We start from the raw sequence: 27,965 nt of genomic DNA, 5'->3' as shown, positions 1-27,965 counted from the left end.
GACGCTCAGGCTGGGGCCCGGGCGGGCCAATGAGCTGGCACGCCGCGGCCCAGCCGTGCGTCGCTGGGCGGTTGCGTGAGGCGCGCGGGGTGCGGGCTGCGTGTGGCGCGGGGCGGGGCGCGGCTGGTGCGCCTGAGGAGCGATGGCGGCGGCCTGAACTCACCTAGCCCGGCCGCCGACAGGCCCGGGCAGGGCTGCGTGCTGCAAGGGAGAGCGACGCGTGGGTCGCGGCGCGCGCAGGAGCGCAAGGTGCCGAGCGGGCTCGGGGTGACGGCACCGGGTTTGGGACTTGCTGGCGCGAGGGGACGCGGCGGCGAGGGGATGGCAGGTGGTGAGGGGCTGCGAGCGTCTTAGGTGGGGGCCCTGGGGGACAGCCTGGGTGCTGTGGGCCAGGAAGAGGCCGGCCGGAGGAGGTTCTGGGATGCTTTCTGAAGGGCCAGCTTGAAGGAACTCACGGACACCGTTTGCAAAGGGTGTGGGTCCCTCGAGCTTGGAAAGGTGAGGGACGTCCTGGGACAGGAGTTGAGGGGTAAGGCCTGTGCCAGGTTGGGGAGCGTCAAAGGCCAAGGCGGGAACCCGCGGGGGCTGGCTGTGCCTGGAAGGAATTGAAGACAGGGCAAAGGAGGAAAGAGACCGAGGGTTCTGAGACCTGGATAAGAAATGATGGTGGTTTTGGGGCCACCTTGGATGTCCTGTCCTATCCAGGGAAAGAAATAGTTTAGAGCAAGTAAGGACAGCATAGGTCCAAGTGTGCACTTGGCCAGCCTGCGCAAATGTGTATGTTAGAGAGAGAGAGAGAAAAAAGAAAACAAAACACACCACACTTAAAACAGCGTCACGAGCAGTCTTAACTATGATAATGGAAATGTTTGAGGTAATAACAACCACAGTTTCCTCAGGATATGCCTTTGTAAGGCAGACTTTAACATGAGAACCTCATGAAGTGTTTTTGGAGAGGTAGAGAGATAGAACTATTTGTATTTTCTCTCTGCCTGCTTCTGGACACCCTTACTCCATTCCTCCTTACCTACGGTTGTCATCTGTATTTTGGACGCTAATTCCACTTTCATGGAAGTCACATGGCTTGTCACAATGCAGTACTGTATTTAGGTTTAGTCTCCTTGGGAGTTGGAAAAGAAAACACAAAACATGGCTTGGTGGAGATAAATTTTTGCACAGTCAACTGCTCATGCTTTAAATTTGTGTTTTGACATAGGTGTACATTTGTGAAAGCAAGATGCCAGACACTTTTACCACCTTGAAGAGTTTTCTATATTCTTTTACAGTTCACCAATCTCCCTCCCCCCAACTCTGTAATTAAGTTCATTTTATAACTATCTTTTTATTAACCTACACAGACATGAATTATGGAAAGTTAGTCTCCATCAGTGGTATGGCCATATTCCCATCACTGGATCGTCTCCACTGACGGTCTGCTGTGTAGGGGAGGCATTTTGAGGCTCCTTAACCAATGTTTAGACCTTTCCTCTGCAGAACATCCTTTGAGAGTTGGAGCAGCCTCAGTCCACATTCTGTTTCAGAATCTCAGCTTCAGAGCTAGTTATTTTATCGTGTGATATATTTTCTTCCATCTGAAGACCAAAGAGGCCTTCTTCACGATGATAAAACCTTGGCTGCCTGCCCAGAGAAGCAGAACTTTGTAAGACTTACAAGCATAACAGGTTTAGTAGTGGTCCCTAAACACGGAGCCATGGATCTGATCCATGGTAGAGTTCATCCATATAAGATAGGAAGACAGAGCTAAAGAGAAAAGTTACAACCTGGGGTGGCGGGGGATGTAGCTCCGTGGAAGAATACACTGCCATGTTCAAGGGCTCAACTTTGATCCATAATACTGTCAAAAATGGGGGGCAGGGGAAGGAAAGGAGGGGCGGGTTGTCATTTAACTTATTCCAAGACTATTGTTTTTACTCCTTTGGTGTTAAGGTGCTCTTTGTTCTTTCACAGAGGAGATAAGTAGTGGTAAAGTAGATGGTAAGTTTAAAGGATGTCATGAAAAAAAGTGACCACCTCTATGAAGGCAAAGGAAGGGATTTTAGAGATGAAGAACCAGACTCAGAAGCTAGAGGTCACACAGGAATATGGCGACAAACTGACTCAAAATTTGGCCTCTTCACAGTGCTAGTTACTTGAAGGAAGATTTGTGATAGACAGGAAAGGTGAGCTCACACTGTTAAGAAGTATTTCTTGATGATTTTGTAATTGTCCTACTTGCAAAAGAGATTAAGGGCACTGAGAATGTCATAGGGTTGAGGGCTTTGTTTAATGCTGTGTCAGCGACATGGACTAGGTGTGTATAGTATCTGACACATATAATGATATTAATCATGTGTTAGAGAATTTGTTTTTGTCTCTCTAACAGATCTCGCTGTGTAGCCGTGGCTGGCTGGAAGCTCCTAGAAACCCGCCTTCTAAGTACGGGTAGGAGGTGTTCACTACTGTGGCCAGCATGCTACGGCAGCCTTAGCATTTGTCTGAGTTCTCGGTTGTACCAGAGAAGGCACAGAATCTGGAAAGCTTTTTGTTTGCTGTCTAAACTCTTGTTGCCACAGTAACACATTAATTAAAATGGATTTTGAGTTCTGCTATATGGAGAAATGGTAGGCCTGAGAGGGTGAAATGTGATTGAGGATGCTGTAGTGATAGAAATATTTTTTGTGGTGGTGTGTAATCATCTATTCTATATTCTTCATGTGTCAGGTACTGTTACTAAGGGCCGGGAAACAAATTCATTCATTTGTTCATTCAACAAATTCTTGTTTGGGATACAGTCCCATGAGATAACAGTAGAAAGAAGTTGTATAGAGTTCTCATTCTGGTTATGAGAGAAAAAGACAGTTTTAGTTTAGAGGGAGAATGAAAATATATAAAAAAACACAGTGATATTATTTCTCTATATCTCTCTCAATCTCTCCTTGTGTTGTAAATTTATATGTGTAGTTGGGCATGTATCTCTGCAGGGGTCTATGAATTAAATGCCTGAAACAGAACCTAGCCATTTTGTCCTGAAGACCTGTTTTTGTACTCATGTGGCTTGTATCAATCCAGAGAATGACTTTGGTGTTGTCTTCTATTCTTTCTGCTCCTTCACCTTCTAAATTTAGTCAGTCATTAAGATGGCAACATACTTCCCCTCTGTTGTCTCCATTGCCACATCATCACCAACCTTAGCTCAACTCCTAAGCACTCATCAATTTTTTTTTTAAGTCTATTGCTTTAAAAGTTGATCTTTTCTTGCCCATTCCTAGAATGATCTTTCTAAAAATACAAATCATGGAACTACACTGCTTAAAACTTTGGCTCTTTGTATCCTGTAGGACAACATCCAAATTTCTTAATATGGCCTCAGCTCACCTCTTTATGCCTCCTTTGCTGCCACTCCTCCTCTGTGTTCTAGCTTGAATAAATTGCTCACAGTTCTCCAACAAACATGCTACTTTTTTAGCCTTGAAATCTTTGTAAAGGCTGCTTCCTCTTGTAGGAACTTCTTTTCTTCTCTGTCCAGTGAACTTCTCTTACCCTTTAGGATCAGTTTCACCCAGTCTTTGACATCCTCTTTGTAACACTCAAACAACAGGGGTAGAGATAACCATGTGTGACATTGAGGAGTTCACTGTTGTAAAGGCAGTCACTGTGTTCCAGAAGTTCACTTTGAGCCTTATGAGGATTCACTCAGATGAAGAGATGCCTGTAAGAGGCCAAGGTGGGATGTATCCTGATAGTTCTTTTGTCTGAGACATGGAAAAGCAGGGAGGGTATGTGTCACTTTAGCTCCAGATACGTAGGCTGTTAGGAGTCTCGGCCAGGAGTCCTGGCCCCCCTTCAGTGTTATGGGCAATAGCCTTATGCCAATAATTAGTCTTGCTTAGGAAGAGGTCTGATTTTGGAAGGTCATTTGGGTGCTCCTTGCCTGTTAAAGTTGTATATATACATATATATATATATAAAGGGATATAAATCTATATATGTAACTATGTTAAATATAATATTAAATAACATTAATAAATATAATATTAAATACAATTAATATTAACCATATTAAATATAAATATATTAAATATTATTGTATAATATATCTCCATATATATATATACACATATGAGTGTGTGTGTATGTGTGTGTATGTATGTATGTATCCCTTCCTGCTTCCTGCTCCTTTCTCTTTGCCTCTCCCAGGGCAAAGGTTCTTAGAGGCTGAAGCTGAGCCACTTCCTGTCTCTGCTGTTTTGAGATTGATTGACAGTTTTTGCAGTGTGGGTCTGTAAAGCTGTATTGTGTTTTGGACCCTAAGGTAAGTGGCTGATCCTGGCCTTGTGTAGATTGGAGAAATCAACTGCTTCTGTTACTTTGTGGTTGTGCCTGCAGATAAATCAGGGAAGAGGGAGGAATTCATCCTTCTCTTTGGCCTTTGTTGTGGGACAAAGGGCATCATAACTATATGACAGTTCTGCACTGTTTGCCTTGTTTTGAACTTTGCCAGGAGTTGAAGTAGGTGACATTAATACCAAAGAATGGCCTCTTACTTTTATTTTTTTATTTTTATGTTTCAGCATGTGAACAGGACCTACATTAAGTGTTTAGTTTTGACTTCTGAGATACTGATTCCAGGCCAGGGCCCACAGGGGATAGTGAAAAAAGGCCTGGAGGTCAGTCTTACATCTGTAGTTGCTTTGTGGTTGTTAAGCAGGGGAACAAGAGTTGTTACCCCAGATATATATAGGAAGATAGGAGGAGTTTGTTGGTCTTCCAATACCTGGAGGGGGTTTTGTTTTGGACTTATTAAGGGCTTCTTTTGCTGAGCTGTCTGAGGCTTGAGTGTGAGGGACACACATTAGAGCAGGTTAGATCTCTTATCTCAGAGATGTGAGTACCCTGGTCAAACAGGATCAGAAAGGAAAAGAGCAAAGAAACAATTTACAGAGTGTTTGCTTTATGCTCAGGGTGCTGTTATCTCATTTAACTCTTAAACAGAATAGTTACTTTGTAAGGACGTTTCTGACAAGGAAACAGGCTCCTATTTGTGATTTATTTACGATCACATAGCTAAAAAATGGTGCACTGATGTTTAGACTTTGGTTTGAGCAGTTTGAGAGCTCAGTCAGGCCTTACCTACTATTTGTGTTAATCTTTTCCAAGCATAAGGTTTCTATTTGTTTTCAGTGTTCAGATGAGATATGTTGTAGAGAGTACTCTGTAAACAGTGATATTCTTGTATCAGTCAAGCTCCTTGGCAGGTGGCAGGTGGCAGATGGCTCAGGCTGGGTTTCACAGGAATTTAATTAATAATGGGACTATATTTACAAAGGTATAGGCGGTGATTAAAGAAACCAGTAGAGGCTAGTATAGTATCAAAAGGCTAATAGTAGTAAGGCTAATATCATGTAACTGTGGGCTTTGCATTTCTCAGCCTGTGCCTACTTGGGACCTCAAATCCTTGGGACATTGGGTTAGTGCTTTTTGCAGTGCATCCTTTTGGTGCATAGCCACTAATGTGTGCAGTTGTTAGTTGTTTTATAGGATGCTGTGTATGAAAGAGTGAGCATCTATTCTGTGGCTTTTCTACTTTCTCATTTCTGCTTTCTCCCTTACTGTTACTCTCCTGAGGGAGGGGGCAGGGTGATATGGGGGGGTGAGGTTGGTAGAGGCTTCCCCCTGTCTTTGCTGTATTTATTTGAGGTGGCACTCATCCTGTACCACTGTTTTACTTCCCTCTCAAAAAGGTGGTAATGCCCTTTTTTTCTCAGATATCTTATTCCTTATTTTTGTCTGTTATGTTTAACTTATTTATATCAACTTCTTTTCTCCAGACTTACTTTCTCACTTGACAAACATCCTTGTGGCTTTCCACCTAAAACCCAAACAAAGATCCCTTCCCCCCTTTTGACACAGCCTCTTATTCTGTACATAGGCTGTCCTGGAACTCACTGTGATTTCCCTGCTTCAGCCTCCCAGGTGCTGGGAGTGCAGGCCTAGGCCAGCATTCAGTACAGAACCTTATGAACTCTTGACGGCCCTATTTTTGTCCTGAATTTTTGTTAAAGTATATTTTATACTTTGTTGACTCTCAGTCATTCTTTAATTGTTTTTCTAAATTTATATAAAAAACCCAATAAAACCAGTAGACAGTCTTCCATCTTCATACTACTTACTCTTTCTGTGAGATTATGGTCAAGCTCCAGTTTCTTGAAACATCTATGCCTTGGTTTCTAGATGATTATTTCTTGGATTTCTCCTTTAATTTCTGACTGCCTTCACTGTCGTTAGTGTGTGTGTGTTGCTGGGGTTTCGGGGGCAGGGCAGTCTCAGTATGCATCCCTGGCTGGTCTGGAGCTCTCCATGTAGATAGTTCCAGCTGTCTTTGAATTCATAGACCTCTGTCTCATTAGTGCTGGGATTAAAGGCATACACTGCCATGCCTAACATTTTTGTCTTGTTTCTCTTTCTTTTTTTTAAAGATTTATTTATTTATTATTATTTTTACATTATTCTGCCTGCGTGTATGCCTGTATGCCAGAAGAGGACATGAGATCTCATTAGAAATGGTTGTGAGCCACCATGTGGTTGCTCGGAATTGAACTCAGGACTGTGAAAGAACAGCCAGTGCTCTTACCCTCTGAGACATCTCTTCATTTTTTGAGATTATCTTGTTAGATAACTCAAGCTGGCCTCAAACTGGCAGTCTTCCTGCCTCATCTTCTCAAGTGTTGGGATTATAGGCATGCACTGTTACATCTCATTAAATCCTTGTTAATGAATTCTCTTTTCTCTTAATTAAGGTTTTTGTTGCTGTGAAGAGATGCCATAACCACGGCAATTCTTATAAAGGAACACATTTAATTGGGGCTGGCTTACAGGTTCAGGGGTTTAGTTCATTATCCATCATCAGTGGTACACAGGCAGATAAGGAGCTGAGAGATCTACATCTGGATCTGCAGGCAGCAAGAAGAGAGAAAAACACTGGGCTTGGCTTGAGCATTGGGAATCTTAAAGCCCACTCCCAGTGACATCCTTCCTTCAACAAGGACACACCTTATAGTGCCATTCCCTATGAACCTATGGGGGCCATTTTTATTCAAACCACCACACTTTGCTTTTTTAAATTTTGGTGCTTTTTAGGATTTTTGCCTTTAGTGTCTTTCATAATAACATTCACGACTTCATTGACTGTTTATAGACTGTCAATTCCTGAATTTATGGCTCTAGTTTAATATCACTTTTGAACCTAAGTATGCTATTTTTCATCCCTTTTTTTTTTTTTTTTTTTGCCAGCCTCATAGGCCAGGGTTGGCTTTAAATTCATTTTGTAGTTGAAGGTGATCTAGGACTTCTTCTCTGTATTTCTCCACCTCTCAAGTCTAGGATTATTGATTTACACTATCATTTTTGGTTTCTGTGGTGCTGGAGATTGAACACAGGGCTTTGTGCATGTTAGACAAGTACTTTACCAGTGGGGCTACATTCCTAGTCCGTTTTCTGGATATTACAAGTATTCTTTATCTCAAAATTTAACCTGCTTAAAACTTGTCTTTCTGTTTCTTCTTTAAGTCCTCTTCCATCTTATTCTTTGCCCTCTGAGGTAGTTTCTTGCTATTTTAGTCTGGGCTAATTGGGGATCTGCTGTGTAGCTCAGGCTGGTCTTGAACTGGTAGTCTTCCTGCTTTTGTTTGATTGCTGGCATTTCGGATGTGTACTGTACCTGATCTCATCACCTTTTGAGAAGCACAATTCCCCTGTGTGTTATAAGTCAATGGTGTTCCCAAGTTTCCTGGTTAGTTGTATTAATCCCCTTTCTTGCTTTCCTCTGTATGTTTCAGGTCTCTTTGTTTTCACCTTTTGATTTAAATCCAGAGGCAAACTATCTTCAGTTGTATCCTAGACCAGCTATATACCAGCTGGCTAATTTGAGGCAGTTTGTCTAGCCTCTCTGGGCTTTGATTTTCTCATTTGTAAAATGAAAATGTTAATAAGTAGTGCTTTGAGCAGAGCTTGGTATGTATGTAGTAAGTGTTGCATATATACACATGCATATATGCATTAATAACATGCTGTTATTAATTATATTGAGCCAGTGTTTTACTGACCTTTTTGAATACTGTGTAGGCACTGAGTTTTCAAAGAAGGAATGATATGACTACCTACAGAAAGAGAAGAGACATAGTATAAATAATTTGCAAATACATAGATATGAATACTTAATGCACAGGACATGTTTAGATAGAGGTGAATCTAAGATTTAGCTTTTTCCTCCTGTTTTTATTACCTTAGTTTATTCCATTACTTTTTTATTTTTATTTCTTTTTATTTTTTACAATTTGTATATTTTATATTCTGATTGTAGCCCTCTCCCTCATCTCCTCCCCCTACCCCACCCTTCCTCTTTCTTTGTCCCATCCCACCTTCTCTCCCTCTTCCTCCCAATCCCCTTCCCCTAGACCATAGAAAGGGGGAGTCTTCCTCCCCTGCCATCTGACCCTAGCTTATCAAGTCTCACCAGGACTGCTTGTATCCTCTCCCCTTGTGGCCTGGCAAGGCTGCATCACCAGGAGGATGTGATCAAAGAGCAGGCAAGTGAGTTCATGTCAGAGACAGCAGAAACATGGCTGGACCACATAATCCCTGCAAAGAGTTTCTGCTGTTTAGAGACAACACTGATGAGGAGGTGTTAGGTATAATGGAGAAGGAACTGTGGGTTATGGCCTGGGCCTGTAGCTAGTTTGGTACCTGTCTCCTTTATTCATCCATTGAGCAGGGAGTTAGCAGGCATTCAACAAATAGATACTATTCTAGCCACTAAGGGCACAAAAGGAAATAAGGTAGGTAGGTCTCGCCCTCAAAGAGCTAATTTCTTTGTGGAGAAGAGAGCTAGCTAGATAAGATAGATTTTTAGATAATAGGAACTATTAAGAAGGATTAAGAACTAGAAAGTGAACATAGGAAGATGAGCTATTTAGATGAAATTGTGAAGTAGGGAGGGATGGTCTGAGATGACATTTAACTAGAACTCTGAGCAAGGGGAATGGCTGAAGAACATTATAGGCACAGGGAATAGAAACTACTTAAGCCCTATGTGACTAAAGTATCAGTGAGGAGACTTGACAGAGCTTATAGAGATTGCATTGTATAGGCCTTTATAGAATAAGGTAAGAATTAGGACTTCCTAGTGTGATTAGGAAGCCATTGGGAAGAGATGTAGTAAAATCTAGGTTTAAAAGTAATATGGTTGCTGAATGGAGAATAAACTCCCATGATGGTGAGGATGGAACTGTAAGTCAGGCATGGTGGCATGCATTTCTAATCACAGCACTGGCAACGGTGAGGCAGTGAAGCAAGATGAATTTGAGACCAGCTGGGTTACATTGTGAGGCCAAAGCTAGCCTGTTTAGTATATCGAGCACCTGTCTCAAGGAAAGCTATTTAGAAGCTATTATAACAGACAACTTTATTTCTGTACTTTTTTTTCATCCCTGTTATTTTCTTTTTAAGACAGTCTTTAACTATGTAGCTGGTTTTGAACTCATATTCCCCTGGAATGACAAGATTTGCTGATGAATTAGATAATGGAAGGTAAAGGATAAACTAGGACCATGCCCAGGCTTTTGATCTAAGCATGTAGCTGAATGTTGGTGACATTTACTAAGAAAATGGTGAAAAAGCTATAGGTTTGGTGGTAGAAATTATACATTGTATTTTGGGCATGTAAGCTTCATGTAGTGGCTGTATGGAGTTCTGTAATTTGTATAATTTTCATTAGAGTGATTCTGAGTTATACTTTTAGGAAAGTTGAGAGATGTAAACTTCTGTTATCCTTTTTGTCTCTTCTTGAATTAGATTTGCAACTCTGGACTGGGGGTTGAACTCTGGGCTTGCTACTCCAGTTTGGATCTGTGGCTCCATGGCCAGCTACTGGAGCCTACAGACCGGATGAAGCAAATTGGACACAGAAGTGGAGAAAGCCTCCAGCTGGTACATTCTCAGTGTAGTCCTCTGTCTGCTGGCCCTGTCCAGCCTGCCTCATGGAGAAGATGAACTGGTTGAGCAGGCTGGCCTCCCGGGTCCCTGGGCACCGTGTACCTCAAGGGGCCAGTCTGCAGACTCCTGTCATGGCTGACCCTGAGACATGCCTCATGGTCTTCAAAAATCATTGGTCCCAGGTAGGAGACTTCATGACAAAGTACCTAGACTGTTACTTTCCCCAGTAGCTCTAAGCTTCTGAGTTCTGTATTCTTATCACCCCATTCAGTAACCTTATCATAGATTCTTCCTATTTTCTGTCCTTCACCTTAGGTGGTTCGAATCTTGGAGCGGCAAGGCCCTCGGGCAGCTGCTGGAGGTGCAGATGATCTCAGTGCTGTGAGAAACCACACGTACCAAATGCTAACTTTGCTGGCAGAGGATCGGGCAGTCCCTTCGGCTCCCTCAGGCCCTGGGCCCCTGTTAGAGTTTGCTCTTCGTGAGGATCTGTTGAGCAGAGTGTTGACCTGGCAGCTGCAATGGGATGAACTTGGGGATGGGGTTGAGGAGCGTCGGGCTGAGCAGCTGAAACTATTTGAGATGCTAGTGAGTGAAGCTCGCCAGCCTCTGTTGAGGCACGGGCCAGTTCGTGAGGCTCTACTTGCCCTGCTGGACGCCTGTGGGCGCCCTGTGCCTAGTAGCCCAGCACTGGATGAAGGCCTGGTGCTACTTCTCAGCCAGCTATGTGTGTGTGTTGCTCGGGAGCCTTCATTGCTTGAGTTCTTCTTGCAGCCACCTCCTGAGCCTGGAGCTGCTCCACGTCTTCTCCTGTTTTCCCGCCTTGTCCCTTTTGTCCATCGAGAAGGCACCTTGGGCCAGCAGGCTCGTGATGCTCTACTTCTGCTCATGGCTTTGTCAGATGGGAGCCCCACTGTGGGCCGCTACATCGCAGACCACTCTTACTTCTGCCCGGTTAGCAAACCCTGGGATGGGGGTAGGGTGTGGCATGTGAACATCGGAGAGCGTCTTCTTATCCAGGACATGTGGATAGGCTAGTACTGGGGAAAGCCTTTCATTTCGGATTTGAAAGCAGCTCCTTGGTATTGGAATGGTGGTGAAACATGGGCATAACTAGATAGGGCAGCTGTTGCGGGTCAAGTCCCAGTACATGGCAATCTGACGTGTATTTTTTACCCGTATTCCCATCAAATCTATGATTAGTTAACCCCCAAAGCTCTCTCATTTTATTATCTGAGCCTTTGGTAACTCTTCTTAGGTGCTGGCCACAGGGCTGAGTGCCCTGTACTCCTCACTGCCCCGAAAGATTGAGGTTCCAGGGGATGATTGGCACTGCTTGCGAAGGGAAGACTGGATCGGAGTGCCAGCCCTTGCACTCTTCATGAGTTCTCTGGAGTTCTGCAATGCAGTCATACAGGTAGGGATAGGATTTCTAAGGATTGTGACACTTGGTGCTTCTGGGAAGTGGGGTTAAGAGGGTCCATTTCCTGGAGTTCTCCTATTGAACTTGTGGTTATGAAACCTATCTTTATTATAGTGTTCTGCTCTCTTCCAGGCAGTGGACCCTTGATAATCTCTCCTCTCTTGTTCTACCTAGGTAGCTCACCCCTTGGTGCAGAAGCAGCTGGTTGATTATATTCATAATGGTTTCCTGGTGCCTGTCATGGGTCCTGCCCTGCACAAAGTAAGGAAGATAGGTGGCTAGGTATAGGAAGACCCGGACTAGAGGGTGGTTGACCAGTGAAAGGACTAATGTGGGAGGTCGTGCTTAGTGTTCCTCTCCCCTTTTCCCTTTCTGATATTTCCTGTTCCCTAGAACTCAGGGAACATGAATCATTGTATGAGCAAGGAAACCCTAAGTCTCCAGACTTTCCCTCCCCTTCATGCAGACCTCTGTGGAGGAGATGATTGCTAGTACCGCCTATCTGGAACTTTTCCTGCGGAGCATCTCAGAGCCTGCCTTGCTCCGCACCTTCCTGCGATTCCTGCTGCTGCATCGCCATGACGCCCACACCATCCTTGACACCCTCGTTGCCCGCATCGGCAGCAACTCCCGGGTATGGCTCTTAAACTCTGTCCTGGCTTACTGCCTGGGTAAGCCATCTTTCTCTGGTCTCTGTTGTCAAAGGGTCTTCCTGCTTTTCTCTAGAGTTTGACTCTGGCAGTCACTTCAAGGTGGCACTTTGTAGCATTAAACTTTTAGCCATTTTGAGTAAAGAGTTTACTGTGTGCATCTGTAGCACAGTTATCCCCCAGGGCTCTAGGCTTTGCCATGGTGCAGTGCTTGTAAATGTAGCATTGCTCCATAGTTCTCTTAAGCTGTTTATCACTCTCTCAGTTGCTGTGGTGCTGTAAGAGTGTTTTGGGTTTTATGTTTGGCTAATAAATGATCTAGCTGTTTCTTGTAGGCTTGCTGTCTCTCCTCTTTGGATTGGCTGCATTTGAACTGTCTATAGTCAGGGCACACAAGTCCACCTGCCTGCCACTCAAATTCCCTCTGCCTGCACATTTGTATAATAGTGACATTCTGTCGGGTCATTGGTAGTTACTGTTGCTGGTACATAAGAGCTTATTTTATGAAGAATATACGTAGCAAATTAAGTTACTAAAAATAGTTGAAGACTGAAGTTGCTGTTTGTACAAAAAAACTATTTTTAGAAAAGAATGGATTGGCTGGAGAAGACATCTCAGAGGAGGTGACGTTATGCGCAAGATAATGGAGATTTTGGATATTAAGTGAAAACAGTTTAGGCAGAGGGAGCAACATGGAAGGGCGTGTAATAGGGAATGAGGATAATGTATTTTAGGAATGAAAGATCATTGTAATTAGAGATGGGCTGAGTAAGACGGAGGAGGAGTGAGAGGGGTGAGGGCTGAGAAGATCCTAATCATGCATTGTGGAGAGGAGAGAAGGAGAAGTGGATATCTTTCTGTTATCAAACACTTAATTTTATAAAGGTGCAAAACATCCTTATTTTGAAGGTAGGACATGCCATGGTTTTAGGTTTATCTGACCTCATGAGTTGCCCTGTCAGTTAATTCCCTTTTTGGGGTTCATTCCCTCATCTTCTTTGTGTTAATCTGCCATTCTTTCATAATAATATTATTATTTTATTGTTTTTTTTTTTTTTTTTTTAATCATCGTTTTTAGTCTTTAGCACTTGCTTCTATTAGTCTCCAAGGGTTTTTCAGAGCTTTTAATGTTCTTGGGTTGCCCCTTTCTGGTTTCTGGTTCTTGCAGGATTGTAGGATACTCTTCTGATTGTAGGATACTCATGTTAAGCATGTTAGATGTTTTTATTTCCACCTTTTGGTCCTTTTAAGGTGGTTGATTGGCCTGGCTTTTGTGCCTTTTAGTGAACCACTGTGGCCGTCTTGTCTGTGGACCTGACTCTCTGTGTTAGTTTCTATTTGCTGTCAAAACAAATTACCACAAACTAGTGACTTAAAACATGTTTGTTAAGGACCGTCTCCAGCCTGATTGCCTTTTTTTAATCTTCAGAGCCAGCAATGATGGGACACATCCCTGCTATGTTTTGAGCTCCCTTTTCAAATTTTTTTTCTTTACAAATTGTTCTTATAAATAGTGCTGGGAGCCAAACCCAGGGCCTTATATGTGCTAGGCAAGCAATCTGCCACTAAGCTACATTCCCAAGTTTTCTTTCTTTTTCTTTAAGACAGTCTCCCAGTGTATTCCAGACCATGATGCTGTATATCATAATCAGAGCTTCATGAATACTAAATAAATTCTTATCACTGAGGTATGCCTATACCGTAACCCCCACAGGCCCATAATATTAATCACAGCTGTAAAGTCTCTTCAGGACTTTAAAGTAAAATGTTTATAGGTTCTGGCATCAGGTCTCTGAAGAACTACTTTGCCCACTCACCTGACTATTGTTGAGTGAATCTGAGTTCTTATTGCTAGTTAAAGTGGCCATTTAGGGTATCCATGTTGCCCCAAGTGTGAACTGTTTCCTACTATTGATGTGCTTAATTCTTTAATAGGCATTTAGTAAGCAATGCTAAGACTATACAAGACCAAGATGTCTGATATGAGATGTCTGTTGTGCTGTAGGAATTCAGAGCAGTGAGGGTTAGCGTGTTGCACGTCTGTTATTTTTGTCTAGCTAGAAGTTAATAAGGCTTCTTCCGTTTCTAAAACAAAAGGTTTTTCTGCTCTTGACCTACCCACTTTCTTTTTCCTTTTCCTATCAGTTGCCCCGAGCTCTTTATCCCACATCCTGAGATACACTGGGGTGGAGAGGTGACTCAGACTCCATACTCATGATTCCACCTACTTCCCAATTGGGACTCTTCCAGGTTTCCTCTGATTCCTTATTGGTAGTCATTCAAAACTGCGTGGCTATAGTCTCTTTTGGCTGTCATAGCTGTAGTTCCCTGTGAATCATTATTTTTATAATCTTCCCTAGTTTCGGTTTTCTTGGAGTCTCATTAGAGCACGGATGGAATCAGTGTTGGCAGATAGTCTTCAGTTATGTATGTGCTCTATGGAATTCCAGTGGATCTGACACATTATTTTCTATCTGTGAAGTCTTGTGCGCAAAGATTATGTGTTTATCTAGTTAATACTTACATACTGATTATGTGCTAGACTTTGGCTCCTAGGCTATTTATTCTAGAAGTGGCTGGTTGGGCCTGGGGCTGGGGGGAATGGAGTTTTCATTGGTGAATAGTTTGGAGGGTAGAGGGCTCTTATGGTGACCCCCTCCCTCACCTCCCCCCTCAGCTCTGCATGGTCTCTCTGAGTCTCTTCAGGACCCTTCTGAACCTCAGCTGTGAGGATGTTCTGCTGCAGCTGGTTCTCAGGTACCTGTGGGGGCAGGGCTGAGGGATGGTTGACCCTTAGGGCCTAGTATTTTGTTGGGATGATGGGCTATATTGGGGTTGCTTATGAGTGCCTCTTGGAACCTGGTTTAACAATTTAGTTCGCTTGGCCTGTTCTTCTAGGTGCTTTCTTTCCTGATCACCCTATGTCCTCTTTTTGCTATGTCCTAGGTACCTTGTCCCATGTAACCATGTGATGCTGAGCCAGAAGCCAGCTGTGCGTGATGTGGATCTTTATGGACGAGCAGCTGACAAGTTTCTCTCCCTAATTCCACGCTGCTGTCGGCATCATGCCCCCAGCCCACCTCGTTCAGAGCATGCCTCATGGGCACGAGGTGGGCCTAGCCGAGAGTCAGGGAGAAGGGAAGACATCATGGGTATGGCCTGAGTTCTGGGGGAGCCTAGAGAGAAAATCAGGGCTTGGGTGAGGGGAGGAAGGTGACAATGAGTGAAATACTTTCTCTAGGGAGATTGATGGGTGGTCTTGCAGAGAGAATCTTTAGCCTTCCCAGAGAAATTAGGGTAAACTTCTGGGAAGAAATAGTCCTCCTCTTCTTTATTTCAGTTGTGTCTTCTGTTTGCATTATTTTCAGTGATGGAGGTGGTGAGGGAGTGATGAATTAGGATAAATTAGTCTATAGATTGAAAAGTCAGCTATCATCTCTACCTCCTCACTGTAGTCTCTTTTAGTCTCTAGATCACTTGTTTCTCCATGATCTGTCATCTTGATTTTGGTTATATTTATTTTCCCCTCTAAAGGTCCTGGAAGCCCAAGTGTTGATTCTTCTTCAGTGGTAACAGTGCCTCGTCCCTCCACACCATCTCGTCTGGCTCTGTTTCTTCGGCAGCAGAGCCTAGGTGGCTCTGAGTCCCCAGGTCCAGCTCCTCGCTCACCAGGGCTCACTGTGTCCCCAAGCTCCAGCCCTGGCCGAAGGCCCAGCCCTGCAGAGGAGCCTGGTGAGCTGGAAGACAATTACCTGGAGTATCTGCGTGAGGCACGCCGCGGTGTAGACCGCTGTGTCCGAGCCTGCCGAACCTGGTCCGCCCCGTATGACGGCGAGCGGCCCCCGCCTGAGCCGAGCCCTCTTGGCTCCCGGACTAAGAAACGCAGCCTACTGCCTGAGGAAGATAGGGACACTGCGGGGGAAGGGGAGGAGGAAAACCCAGGAAGTCGGGGCCTAGCTGTGGGTGTAGGGGATACCCCTGGCCACCTACCCCCGCCCCAGCTCAATGGGGTACCAGGGCCATGGCCAGAGGGAGCCAAGAAGGTTCGCCTGGTGCCACGGCTGGTGTCACAGGAAAGAGTCAGGGAATTGTTAGAGGGTACCTCGGAGGGCATGGCAGGACTAGAGAGCTTTGGGCAAGAGCTCCGGGAGCTGGAGGTGGCATTGAGCAATGGTGGAGCTAGTTCCGAGCCTCCCTTAGAGCCTCCACTACCTCCAGAGGAGGAGGAGGCCTATGAGAGCTTCACCTGCCCTCCTGAGCCCCCTGGCCCCTTCCTCAGCAGCCCTTTGCGGACTCTCCACCAGCTGCCAAGCCAGCCCTTCACTGGTAAGTTGTTTAACCTAAACCACCTTCTCTGTGTACTTTTGCATGTTCTTGACATGTTTGTGCTGATTTCTAAGACTTTTTGGCTATGTCATTTCTGTGTATTTGCCTACACCTCATCCGTTTTGCTTGAGTCCCTTCTTCATATATACTGTGTCATGCCATGCCCTCATGTTTGTTGATATGTCTTTCCATGCTTCTGCTGGTTTGAATATTGACTTATGTCTGAGCCTTGTGTATCCTTATATGCATGTTCCTCCTTTTCCCCTAGTCTGGCCATTTCCTGGGGTTTGTAAATAGGATGCTTTGTGCTTGGGGAAAAAAATACATCTGAATCATATGGGTGATGTTTGTATTGTCCCGAATGAAAGACACATGTGCACCTCTGTCTTGTGCCATTCCCACCAGTCTGTGTATTGGGTTTTGAGTCTTCTGCCAGGTCTCTGATGACCCTGGAGTCAGCTCTTTTGGTGTTTTTCCTCCTGCTCAGCAGCTTCCTGTCTCTTCAAAGGAGGGCCTGATTTCAGTTTCCCATCAACTGTCTTTACCTTATACCTTGGTTGTCCAATGTAGTTATTTTGAGGAGTAATGATTAATAAGGATTTGGGGGTGAGTGATAGTCCTCTTTGAGGACAAGTGACAAGCATCATTCTGAGTGTGCCTGGTAGGCCCTGTTAGGTTATTCTTGGAGCTAGACCCAACCTGAGGTTTTGGGCTGGCTCTTTGCTTTGTTTTTGAGCAAGACAAGCCTTATCAGGCCCTAATGTACATCTCAGCATGGGAAAAAACATCAAATCAAAACAAAACAAAATTAATCTTTGGGAATCAGTGCAGTGGCTAAGGTTAAGGCCTTAGCCTTTGGATTAAGCACCCCTTAAGTTAGCATTTTGCCTATCATTGGTGCATGAAAATCATTTAATAGAATATTGGCACATTGTGAAAACTCAACAAATGGTAACTTTTCACTGGGATTATCATTTTTGGGTCATGGGAGATGTAAGTCGACTAAGGCACCACCTGTCTTAGTTGTCAGCAGTCAGGTTTCTTGGTAAGCTTGGGACTGTCTTGCTCTAGCACTGGGGCTTCTGTCTGGATCGATATTCCTTCTCTTGCAGACTGTAGAAAACGATCTTCCTATTTATGTAGCCTCTGCTCCACTCCTTTCCTCTAGGAGGTGGTTTTACCACAGTCTTGAAGTAGTAATTGATGCTTCTTTTCCATTTCTTTTTGGTAAAGTTATTTATGTGCTTTGCATTATCCCTTACAAGATACTACCAGGGAATGAAAAGAAGGATAAAGTTAGAGATTTTGTTTACTCTTAAGTTAGTATTACTTTAGAGCTAAGATTATTTGTTATGGACACCTCAAAGAGATGGTAGTACAAAATCTGTTTCAGGATTCATCACCTCTTGTTCATCATTCTTCTATCATGGTTGTTAGTATAGTTTCATATAATATTCTCTTTTCTCCAAAAATCCTTCATCAGAAATACTGTGATGGCTTTAGTGGTCTAGTGTGGTGGAATGTCTTAAGGTATTTTTCTCAGGACAGAATGCTGATTCCTTCTTGTCATCCTGAGTCACTTTTCTGTGCCTCAAACTAAGCTATTCTTTTCCTTGATTCCTAGTTTACCTTGATTCCCCGCTCCTGAAGGACAGAGCCAGTATCCTCTCTGTTCCCCTAAAGCCTTAATCTTGCTTTGAAGTTCATAGTTTCTTTTTCTTTGTTACATCTCTTTTTTAACCTTCTTTGTGACCAGTTTCATGCAACTCTGTCTTACATGGAAACTGATTCTGTGTTTTGGCTGTGTATTCTGTTGTGTTCTTGAGTGAAGCTTCTTAAAAACTGAGAAATACAATATAGGTTATGATTATAGTTGAATGAAAAATTTACCAGATCTTGTACTTGATATTTGACGTTGATATCTCATTGGTCCTTTTAATTATTTTATGAGGTAGGTATATTTATTTTACCACAAATAGGAAAATAAATGTTGGTGAGCTTTCAGCTTATCTAGTCACAGGGCACATCTGAAATCTGAGATTAGATCTTTGACTCTAGAGCCCAAGGTCTGATCCATCAGTCATAGTGTTTATAATGCTGGCATCTGGATTACTTTGTCTAGAGAAAGTGGTCACAGGTCATTTGACACACTCGGATCCATATAACTTTTCTCTGGTGGGTCTCTTGTTGGGGGAGGAGTGCGTGCAATGTGCACTGTGCTCAGGCCTTGTGTCCTGTGCCCACCCCTCCCAGGCCCCTTCCTGGCTGTGCTCTTTGCCAAGCTCGAGAACATGCTGCAGAACTCCGTCTATGTCAACTTCCTGCTGACGGGGCTGGTGGCCCAGCTGGCCTGCCACCCCCAGCCCCTGCTCCGCTCTTTCCTGCTCAACACCAACATGGTCTTCCAGCCCAGTGTCAAGTCCCTGCTGCAGGTGTGCGATGCATGCATGCATGGGTGCGTCCAGGCTCAGTGGTGGGCCAGGCCCACAGCTAAAGTGACCTTGGGTGGGCTGGGAACAGACACAGTGGGACCTATGTAAATGTGGAACCACCAGAAAGGTCATGAAGTTGTGCTTCATAGGTGCTGGGCTCTGTGAAGAATAAGATCGAGAGCTTTGCGGCCTCCCAAGAGGACTTTCCTGCTCTGCTATCCAAAGCCAAGAAGTACCTCATTGCCCGTGGCAAGCTGGACTGGGCTGAGGGTCCTACAGCAGGACCTGCCCCCCGCCGCTCTGATTCCCTAGGTGAGGAGAAACTGACCACCCTCCTTTATTTTCCCTTGACATCTCATTAGCCAGAGTCATTTAAGATCCAGAAGCTGAAGAGTTGTTGAAAAGCTAGTCTTGTTGCTAGGCTTTAAGTCAGAGAATAGTTTTATTAAAAAAGTCTAATTGACAGTATCAACAAAAACTGCATAAGGGCCTAAGGACAACGAAGGAGAAAGAAGTTCTTGAGTTGAGATACTGTGAGAACTTAATGTGGCATGTGGCTTTGAATAATAAGTAAAGATTAGGTTGACGTAGGACTATTCTGTTTTTTTATTCAGGAGACATCTTGGATACTAGTTGGAATAGAGTGTTTTACAAGGCTGTGGAACAATTGGTGATAAGGCAGGAATGATTTGGCTGAAGTAGGAGGTTCTTAGAGTAGAAGTTAGGCCGAGCAGAAGTTGGGATCTTCTAAGAAACCAGGAGAGGTTTTAATATCTGGATGTGGTAAGTAATTGCAGATGAATTGGAGCTAAGAGAAGGAATTTAAGAGAAGGTCCTGACAGGAGGAACAGTCAGGACCAGGGAGGTTTGAATTTGAATAGTGGAAAAGAAAGGATGTATATGACAGGGTAGAGATGGGAAGGATGGTTTTGCAGAATTTGGTCAGTGTTGAGGAGACAAGGAAGCATTAACCATGACAGAATTTGCTAGAAGTTGTGAGATAAGGAAGCATTAAATGTGACAGTTTAAGTTCTTGAGTTGATAGTTCAGTGCATGAGATGAAGCCTTGGGAAGAAATTATTGATGTTGAGTTAGGGATAGTAGAACAGCAAGTCAGTGTAGGGAAAATCACAGAGGTGTTCTTCAGGGTTCTCCCAGGTGGAGATAACTAAGTTAGAAGGATGAAAAAAGTAGGAATGACAGATTGTAGCCAGAGGAAGCTACAGATAGATATAAGGTGCCTGTTGGATGTCATGAAGGTAGGTATTGATGCAGAAGCATGTGGGGCTTAGGGAGTTTGAGAAGAGGTTGGTGAGTGAGACCCTGGTTATGAAGGACTTTGAATTCAAGGTTAATAAGTCTATATGCTGTATCTGTAACCAATATTAGAGGTGGTGAATAGAAACATTTATCATGATACAGGTTCCAGAAAGTTAGAGGACAGTATTCTAGATAGTGCAGTTGAATCTAAGCAAATATGAAGTTGTCTGGGTATACCCAAAGGGGAGGGTAGTCTTGGTAGGTATAGGGTAGGGACTGATGAGTGATGAAGGAGGAGTGTAGGGAACTTGATCCTTGATTGCCGCTGGAGTGTGAAGAAATGAAATACTCCTGAACTATAGTTGTACATACAGGTACTGAAGGAGAAGAGGATGTGGGTCAGCTATAGGTAGGCAGAGCAAAGTGGAAGTAGTTGACTGTGTGTGTGTGTGTGTGTGTGTGTGTGTGTGTGTGTAGTTGTAGAGCAAAGGTTCTCAACCTGTGGGACGTGATCCCTCTGGGGATTGCATATCAGATATTCTGCATATTAGATATTTACATTATAATTTGTAACAGTGTCAAAATTACAGGTGTGGAGTAGCAATGAAATAATTTTATGTTTAGGGGTCACCACAACATGAGGAGCTGTGTTAAAGGGTTGGAGCATTCGGAAGACTGAGAAGCACTGCTCTAGAGGGTGATAGGAAACACAAAGTTAGCTCATGTTATGGACTGAGGAGAGCGATCTTGGTGGTGGTAGAGTAGTGATTAAAATGAATTCCATAGGGCGAGGGCTCATGGAGATGGAAGAAGTAGTAGCTGGGGATAAAGTAGTTCAAATATTGGCTGTGAGACTAGACAGGGGAAAAGCTGAGCAAGCAGAATTTTGGTGTGAGAATGAGAAAAAGCAGCTCTCATCTTGTCATCTTTAGAGATGAGGCAAGAAATGGGCTTCAATTCTCGACCTTCTTCCAGAACCCCAGGGGAGAAGTTCAAGAACCTAAGGGGGTTGAGGAATCTGCTCGGCAGACTAGGGCAGGTTCCCTGACCCCAGCACCTTCTTGACACCCTGTTTATTCCCAGTGAGGAGCCGGAGGCCATCCTTGGGGGAGTTGCTCCTGCGGCATGCACACAGTCCAACCAGGGCCCGACAGGCGGCACAGGTTCTTCAACCTGGGCGAGACGGAACAGGACTTGGACTAGGTGGGGCCTCTCCAGGGGCTTCAACTCCAGTTCTGCTCCCCCGGGGCGGGGCTTCTGAGCGCCAAGGTGAGGCTCTGCGAGTCAAGAATGCTGTCTACTGTGCAGTCATTTTCCCTGAGTTTCTCAAGGAGTTGGCTGCCATCTCCCAAGCCCATGCTGTCACCTCGCCTTTCTTGTTGGATACTTCAGAGGAGGTATCTGTTCCTCCCATCTCAGGCTTTGGGCCCCTCAATCCTTAATTTTCTTCCATGGACAATCAGGGCCTTCTGTGTCCTAGGCTGAAATCTAGGACACGGGCTCCTTTTTATGTTTGGAGGCAGTGGCAAATGGACTTTTTAATTTATTTCAAATGAATGTTTTATGAGAACTTGTTGCAATATGTATAAAAGGGAATTCTCTATTCTGTGCTCATTCTTCTTTGCCACACATTATCTGTAGGGCTGTGGCCCTATGAAGGTTGTATCTGGTGGGTCAATCATCAGGGGTATTTTCTCTTTGGTGATAACACTGATGATAGGGTTTCAGGACAGCCCCCTTTACTGATAGGAGCTTAGAGGATTGATGATTATAGGGAAATGAAGACTCTTCGTTTGTCTGGACCCTAGAAGGAAGAAGCACACAGGCCCAGGGTAGTTTGGGGGTGCAGCAGCTGATGTTTATTGGGGACCAGTATTTGTATGCCAGATCTTAGGGGCCTTGCCCCCTGCATCTCTTGTCTCAGCTTCATTCGTCGCTGTCGAACTCCGAGGACAGACCCTGCAGCAGGGGCAGGGACATGGAGTGCCGGTCGGGGTCCCCGGGGCCCCCACCCTGGGCTCCTGGTGGGGGGTTGCGGGGGCTGAAGAGCCAGTTCTCTGCTAGGGTTGGGGATAGTCACAGCTTGACTCATGCCCTGGTCTTCCTCCCTAGTCCCTCCCTCTGATTCTCCGTTACCCACCCTCCCCCTCCCTCTACCAGGGCCATGCTTCCACCTCACCCTCCCTGGGCTCCCTCAGTCCCCTATGAGGGTCTTGTACAAATTCTGGGCTGCTGAACCCATTCCTGCGTTATATTCCCTGTACCCTCTCTCTCCAATGGCCTTTCCCATCCCTTGTCTTCATTTCCTTTAGCAGTACCTGAAAGCATATAGGGGCCCCTCCGGAAGGGGTTTCGACCCTTATAGGAGAATCTGGTGGGTCTGCTTTCTGGCCCTTCTTGGGGAGGTGGTGTAGGTGGGTCTGTGACAGGTGGAGATACATCATCAGCAACTTCAGGGGTATCAGCAGGTACTGATGTGGGAGCCAGAGTTGATATGATGCTAAGGCTAGGTCTAACCCAGTTGGCTCCTTGGGGCAATGGATCTTTGGTCAGAGACTTCTGTGGTCCCAGCACACCCTTGGGCTGCAGTGAAAACTTGAGGCAGGAGAAAGCAATAGGTAGTGACCGCTGTAACCGGAGCAGCTGGGGCTCACGGGCTGTAGGCAGTAGCCCTAGCTGCAGCCAGGTGCAGGAGAAGACCTGGTAGATGACGTAGATGCTGTGGGTGCTCCGGAGCCAGGGAAGGTTCTGCTGTAGGCTCACCTGCCCTGGCGGTAGCAGCAGGAAGGCAACCTTCTTGCGCAGACCTCCCATATGTAGGCGGATCCGGCAGGGCTGACCATCCAACATTCGCATTTCTTCATAGGCTATCTCAGCTCGGCCATTTGGTGAGTATTCTCGAGTGCAGTGGGCAAAGACACCCTCAGACCCTGCCTGTTCTAGAAGATTTGGTAGCAGCCCTACTGATTTCAGTGCCCTTCGGCCCTGCCGGCCTGGCAAAGCCAGGCGGGTGTGGGCTGGACGGGACTGTTTCACTAGCACGCCCAGTAGATCATAGCAGGCTGCATCCGAGAGGAAAGGTACTGCCACTACATTGGACCCAAAACGCTCCTCGATGACCTGCAGGTGGCCAGTTTATAAGTCAGGGGCTGAGTTAAGGTCAGAGGGTAAATTGTGTTGTCTAACCTGGCCTTCCCACCACTTCACTGTTCAGGTACATTGCTACAGTATACACAGATCCACACTTATTTCCTAGTTCCCTCCTGTAGTAAAACCTGAATATCTTATTTTGTGGCAAATTATGGTAGATATTTGGATACACACAAAAAAGAGACTTTTTATCCTAATGTAGCTTGGGCTAATTGAGGAGACAAAAAATGTGAACAGTAGTTAGTTAAGTAAAGTAATAATAGCAGGATGTGGGCAAGGACAAGTGGTTTAACAGCCTTTGTCTTTGATAGAAAGATGGTCAAAGAAATTTCCTAGGTGGCAATACTTGAGCTTTGGAGGAATTAACAGGTTGGGCAGTAGGCATTCCTGGCAGAAGGGGAAAAACCCCTGAACCTTCCAGTCATGCACATTTAGGGACACATAATTTCATTGCTTGCATTTAAGGTAGGAAAAGGAAAGGCACACAGGAAGCTAGGATATGGGAAGTCATCAGTGTATGCCTTTCATAAATAACTGATTTATTCTGAGGCTAATGGGAAGCCACTTGTAGGCCCTGGGTAGGAAGATGGGATGAGGAAGAAGAGAGTTGATTTTTTACTAGGCCTACAGCAGGAAAGAGAAATAACTTGAGACTGTTGCAATAACTGCAAGCAAAACACGATTTTAGTTCTTGAACTAAATAATGGGAACTAGTGGAAGTCACAGAACAAGTTCTCTTCATGGATGTGGAAAGAAGAACTCTTGAAAGGTCATGGCTAGGTGATGGTTTATATGGATACTATTAGTGAAAAATGGATACCCAGATGTAGGCTTATAATGTCCAATCTTTGACGACAGCAGTCAGTTACCTCTTATGTGCTTTCTACCCTAGCTATGAGGATAGTTTTTCGTGTGTGTGTGTTTGTGTGTGTGTGTGTGTGTTGAGAGAGAGAAAGAGAGAAAGGTTCCTAATCTTTGTATTATTCTAGTATCCATTTAGGGTGTCTAGTTTCTTAGGTTTGTCCTTATTTCTTGTTTTTGTTTAAGTTATGTGTGCTTGGTGACCAGTTCTAGAGAGTACCCGGGAACACGGTAAGATCCTCTTTAGTAGTTTGTAACTTAGCTGTTACAGTTTTGACCCATTCAAAGTTTCATCAAGTTTCATTGGCTGAGCCTTCTGGCTCTCAGTTACGCTTGAGAGCACGGCCACACAAAAGTTCCAAGTTCTACATTTTATCCCCCAGATCCCACATATCTGTACTCCTACACTGAATTCACCCAATGACCCCTAAAACTGCTCTGCTCTTATTCTGTAACAAAGCATGTTTTGAAGTGCTGGCCTATAGTATTGAAAGAAAGAAATCAGGGCATTCAAAGGTGCCTCATTCTGCTTGAAGTTGCTGAGCTTACCCTGTGTATCTCTGCCTCAAGTTATTCACTGAGATAATGTAAGGAGAGGTTTTTTTTTTTTTTTTCCTCATTTCTATAGTGGAAAACTTCATTTATGTTTACTGTAATTTTAGAAGATCTAGTGTAGGTACAGACTTCAGTACCGTTGAAACCAATTACTCTTAATTTTGAGAATATCTGTTGCTTCTGTATTTCTGCCTCCCTTGCTTATATGGTGAGCATTTTCCCAAGTCATGGGAATTAATGCCATTAAGGTTGCTTTAAGTCTCGTGGATGCTGCTCTAAGGTGATAGTTTAATTGTGGAAATAGCACATTTTTCCTTTTTCCTCTTACAGATTTTGGTGTTCATCTTAAGTTCGTTACTGTCCACTCGCCCATCACTCACTCATTCAAGTGGCTTTATATGTCAATTGCTATTATTGTCTTACGATTTCCCACTCTTCCTAGACAAAAACCACTTAAGACCCAGCCTGGTCGCACTTTGCCACTTCCTCCAGAGCATCCTTACTTTACCTACTTTATCCTTGATGAGGGCCCAAGTGGCATCTGCTTCATCCAGTGTTAGCAGGTGGGGGGTACTGACCAGCATGGCAGGGAGTGGGGGGGGGTTGGGCAAGGTAGTGGCTGCTGCAGGGACCCCAAGTTGCCCAGGGCTTAAGGCCCACCTACCTTGGTCTGTGACCTACTTTAGCATGAGGTCATAGAGGTCCTGCTGGATGATAGAGTCTTGGATACAGAGAGCACATAACTTTGCTAGCCTCATTGCAGCCTGTGAGTCATAATATTTACAGTTTTTTAATTTCGTTTTCCCGTTTCTTTCTTTTTATTACTCTTTGCCCTTTTATTTTTCCTTCTGTTCCTGCCCTGCCCTGCCTTGTCCTGTCCTATCCTGTCCTTGAACAGTGTAGAGATGCTCCCCTCTTTCTTCACTCCTTTTTTCACTCTTTTTTCTTTTACAGTCCTGCCTCACGGTCTTCTGCCTCAGCCTGGAGCGGTTACTCCAGTGCTTTGGGGGAGGGAAATGCAGCACGTTCTTTCTGTCTCAGTCTCTCCTTATCTGTTGTTCTGGGTTTGAGTTTTTTTTTTTTAAGGAAACAGGGTAGGACCACTTCTCCTTCTAACTCCTTTACTAGAGTAACTGCTGTCTAGTTTAGGTGTAGTTTACTTCTCTTTGAGGTTTCATTGGGGTCCCGAAGAACATGGAAGTATAGATCAAGAACAACGGTGCCAACAACAATAAAACCCCAGGAATTCTTAACCTGTAAATCACCTGGGAGATTTAAAAATTGCTGATACCTATCTCCTAACAAATTCTGATTTAATTCATCTGGGGTATACCTGGAATCCTAACTTTTAAAAGCTCCTTGATTGAAACCAGTTATTAATGACTGGGTTATAAATGCAGTAAAAAGCAGGTGTGTGTAGGAGGGTATTCGGCTGAGTGATGGTAACATGGAGAGTAAGATATAAATGGGATTATGTTTCCTTAGTAACTGGCAGGAATTTTCAGGAAGCCAGAATTACCCAGGTAAACATGAAGATTTTCTTATGCTCCATTCCTGTCGTAGGCTGATTTGTGTGAAGTAGTTTCCTTTCCCACTCCAGTTATTACTCGTCTTCTCCCTTGTGTCTTTGTCCAGAGATCTCAGTGTTTTGTTGGAGAAGAATGACTCTTTAAAAGAAATAACTTTAGAATTTTTTAGTAATCATTTTCCTACTTCATACCTTGTCTGTACTGTTTTTGAGGTCCTCTGGGGTCTCTTGTCTAAGTGTTCTGTTTCAGCTTGACCTAGAGGCAAATGTTGTCCTGAACTGTCGTCTGAGCCAGCTTGAGGTGGTATGTGTGATGCCATACAGAGGGGTACTGCTGTGGTGGGAAATTGTTCTCAAGAAACCTTTCCAAAAGGAGGTGCAGTTGGCCTCATGAGAAGGTACGTCTTCTCAGATAGTACTAATGCACAGGTGCCAGGTCTTTGAGCAAATGGTTGACAGACGCTTGATCCTGTTTCTAAGAGAGGAATTAATGTGAGATGCTTGAAACCTTCAGTACTAGGGGTCTATATCCGACACTGAATGTATTATCTTAGATGATCCTTTTAGAAATCTTGTTTTTGTTTTGTGTTTGTTTTTGAGACAGGGTCTCACTGTGTAATCAAGAATGGCTCTGAACTCATTATGTAGGTACAAGCTGGCCAGAACTTAAAGCCATCCTCCTGCCTTAGCCTTTGGGCTGGATGCTGGGATTATGAGTGCACCACTGTGCCCAGCTTCTTTTCTGGAGCAGGAATTATTTCATTTTATAGTGAAGAAAAAGTTCAGTAAAATTAATTAGCCAGCAACACACAGCGAGTGGTTAACAACATGTCTAGGGGTCCAGCTCTTATTACTGAACAGTAGTTCCTTTTGGTATTGCTTGCTCACTTCAGTGTGAAATGAGAGAAATACATGTGGCTTAGGAGAAGGAAGTGGGCAGGATACAAGAGAAGCCACAACAGTCCCAAGTGAGAAACCCCAGGTTTCTTAAGACAGCTGAAACCAAGCTGCTTCTTTTTGTGCCTATTTGGCAAGCTCCTCACACAATACCATCTTTGGTATTAGAGATGTAGTTTTCAATGTTTATGGGTGTTTTGCCTACATGTATGTCTGTGTATCATGTGTGTGTACCTGGTGCAAGTTGGAGCCAGAAGAGATCGTTGGATTCCTTCGGCTTCAAACATATCATCTTTTTTTCAGTTAAATATATGAACATTTAAAATAAAGGCTATAAATAGGATCATGATTGTTGGGGTTAGGATTTGGGCCAAAGTTATGGAAAAAAATGTTTCTACAGAGATTATTTATTTTGAAAGTACAGGTGGTGGGCTGTGGGCATATAGTTAATTCTCAGGTTATAAGAATGAGGATATGCTGGTAAAGCTTTCTGAATATATCATGTGGTAGTTATGTATGAAACATCAACAAAACACAAATGTGTTAGATTTTTGGCTTGAAGGAAAACATTCTGAGCACACAGCTTCGAAACAAGCGACCTTGGGAGAACTGTGCACAGCTAAGAGTTGAAGGTGCCTTATCTTCCCCATGGTGGTATGGTAACACTCATTGCTCATGTACATTGGTTGCACATGATTTCCCTTTCCATGTATCAGAGGGGAAAATGGTGTGTGTGTATGTATGTGTGACATGGGATCATCGCCCAGAATTCCTTTATATTTCTTTATAATAATGTAATAAATATCCTACTGCCATACATGTTTGTTCATATCTCAGTTATTTTCTCAGAATAGATCGATCAAAGGGAAATCTCTTAAGAGAAGGATAAGGCT

The 27,965-nt window shown here is 44.2% G+C and overlaps 2 protein-coding genes across 4 annotated transcripts; one reads left to right on the top strand and one right to left on the bottom strand.

Annotated features, from left to right (window-relative positions):
- The first annotated feature begins 92 nt into the window (after nucleotides 1–92).
- On the top strand, nucleotides 93–27,889 carry Fhip1b (FHF complex subunit HOOK interacting protein 1B). Of its 3 annotated transcripts, none has more exons than XM_060367772.1 (12): nucleotides 93–249; nucleotides 9,850–10,172; nucleotides 10,306–10,944; nucleotides 11,249–11,407; nucleotides 11,588–11,674; nucleotides 11,880–12,047; nucleotides 14,741–14,824; nucleotides 15,014–15,173; nucleotides 15,598–16,389; nucleotides 18,643–18,821; nucleotides 18,971–19,133; nucleotides 21,165–27,889. In XM_060367772.1, exons 2-12 carry the CDS (start codon nucleotides 10,035–10,037, stop codon nucleotides 21,521–21,523), a joined length of 2,928 nt encoding a protein of 975 aa, XP_060223755.1. In that variant the 5' UTR covers nucleotides 93–249; nucleotides 9,850–10,034; the 3' UTR covers nucleotides 21,524–27,889. The 3 variants fall into 3 exon arrangements, with proteins under 3 accessions (XP_060223755.1, XP_060223754.1, XP_060223756.1); XM_060367771.1 differs by having other exon boundaries at nucleotides 15,014–15,215; XM_060367773.1 differs by lacking the exon at nucleotides 21,165–27,889 and having other exon boundaries at nucleotides 15,014–15,215; nucleotides 18,643–18,844; nucleotides 18,971–19,127.
- On the bottom strand, nucleotides 21,918–25,231 carry C14H11orf42 (chromosome 14 C11orf42 homolog). Its single transcript, XM_060367774.1, has 3 exons — nucleotides 25,160–25,231; nucleotides 22,400–23,201; nucleotides 21,918–22,141 (listed from the first exon to the last, which is right to left on the bottom strand). Exons 1-3 carry the CDS (start codon nucleotides 25,229–25,231, stop codon nucleotides 22,008–22,010), a joined length of 1,008 nt encoding a protein of 335 aa, XP_060223757.1. The 3' UTR covers nucleotides 21,918–22,007.
- Nucleotides 27,890–27,965: the final 76 nt, after the last annotated feature.

This window comes from Meriones unguiculatus, chromosome 14 (genome assembly GCF_030254825.1).
Source record: "Meriones unguiculatus strain TT.TT164.6M chromosome 14, Bangor_MerUng_6.1, whole genome shotgun sequence".
Taxonomy (NCBI): Eukaryota; Metazoa; Chordata; class Mammalia; order Rodentia; family Muridae; genus Meriones; species Meriones unguiculatus.
The sequence above is the reverse complement of the archived record's forward strand: the minus strand, read 5'-3'. Positions and strand labels throughout refer to the sequence as shown.

Coding starts and splice junctions, on each gene's coding strand:
- Fhip1b (XM_060367771.1), top strand. CDS start 10,035: ATGGAGAAGATGAACTGGTTGAGCAGGCTGGCCTCCCGGGTCCCTGGG. Junction 11,675..11,879: donor TGGGTCCTGCCCTGCACAAA/GTAAGGAAGATA, acceptor CCCTTCATGCAG/ACCTCTGTGGAGGAGATGAT. Junction 14,825..15,013: donor TGCAGCTGGTTCTCAGGTAC/CTGTGGGGGCAG, acceptor TGTCCTAGGTAC/CTTGTCCCATGTAACCATGT.
- C14H11orf42 (XM_060367774.1), bottom strand. CDS start 25,231: ATGCTGGTCAGTACCCCCCACCTGCTAACACTGGATGAAGCAGATGCC. Junction 23,202..25,159: donor GGGCCCTCATCAAGGATAAA/GTAGGTAAAGTA, acceptor GGCCACCTGCAG/GTCATCGAGGAGCGTTTTGG. Junction 22,142..22,399: donor GGGCCCCTATATGCTTTCAG/GTACTGCTAAAG, acceptor CCCCAACCCTAG/CAGAGAACTGGCTCTTCAGC.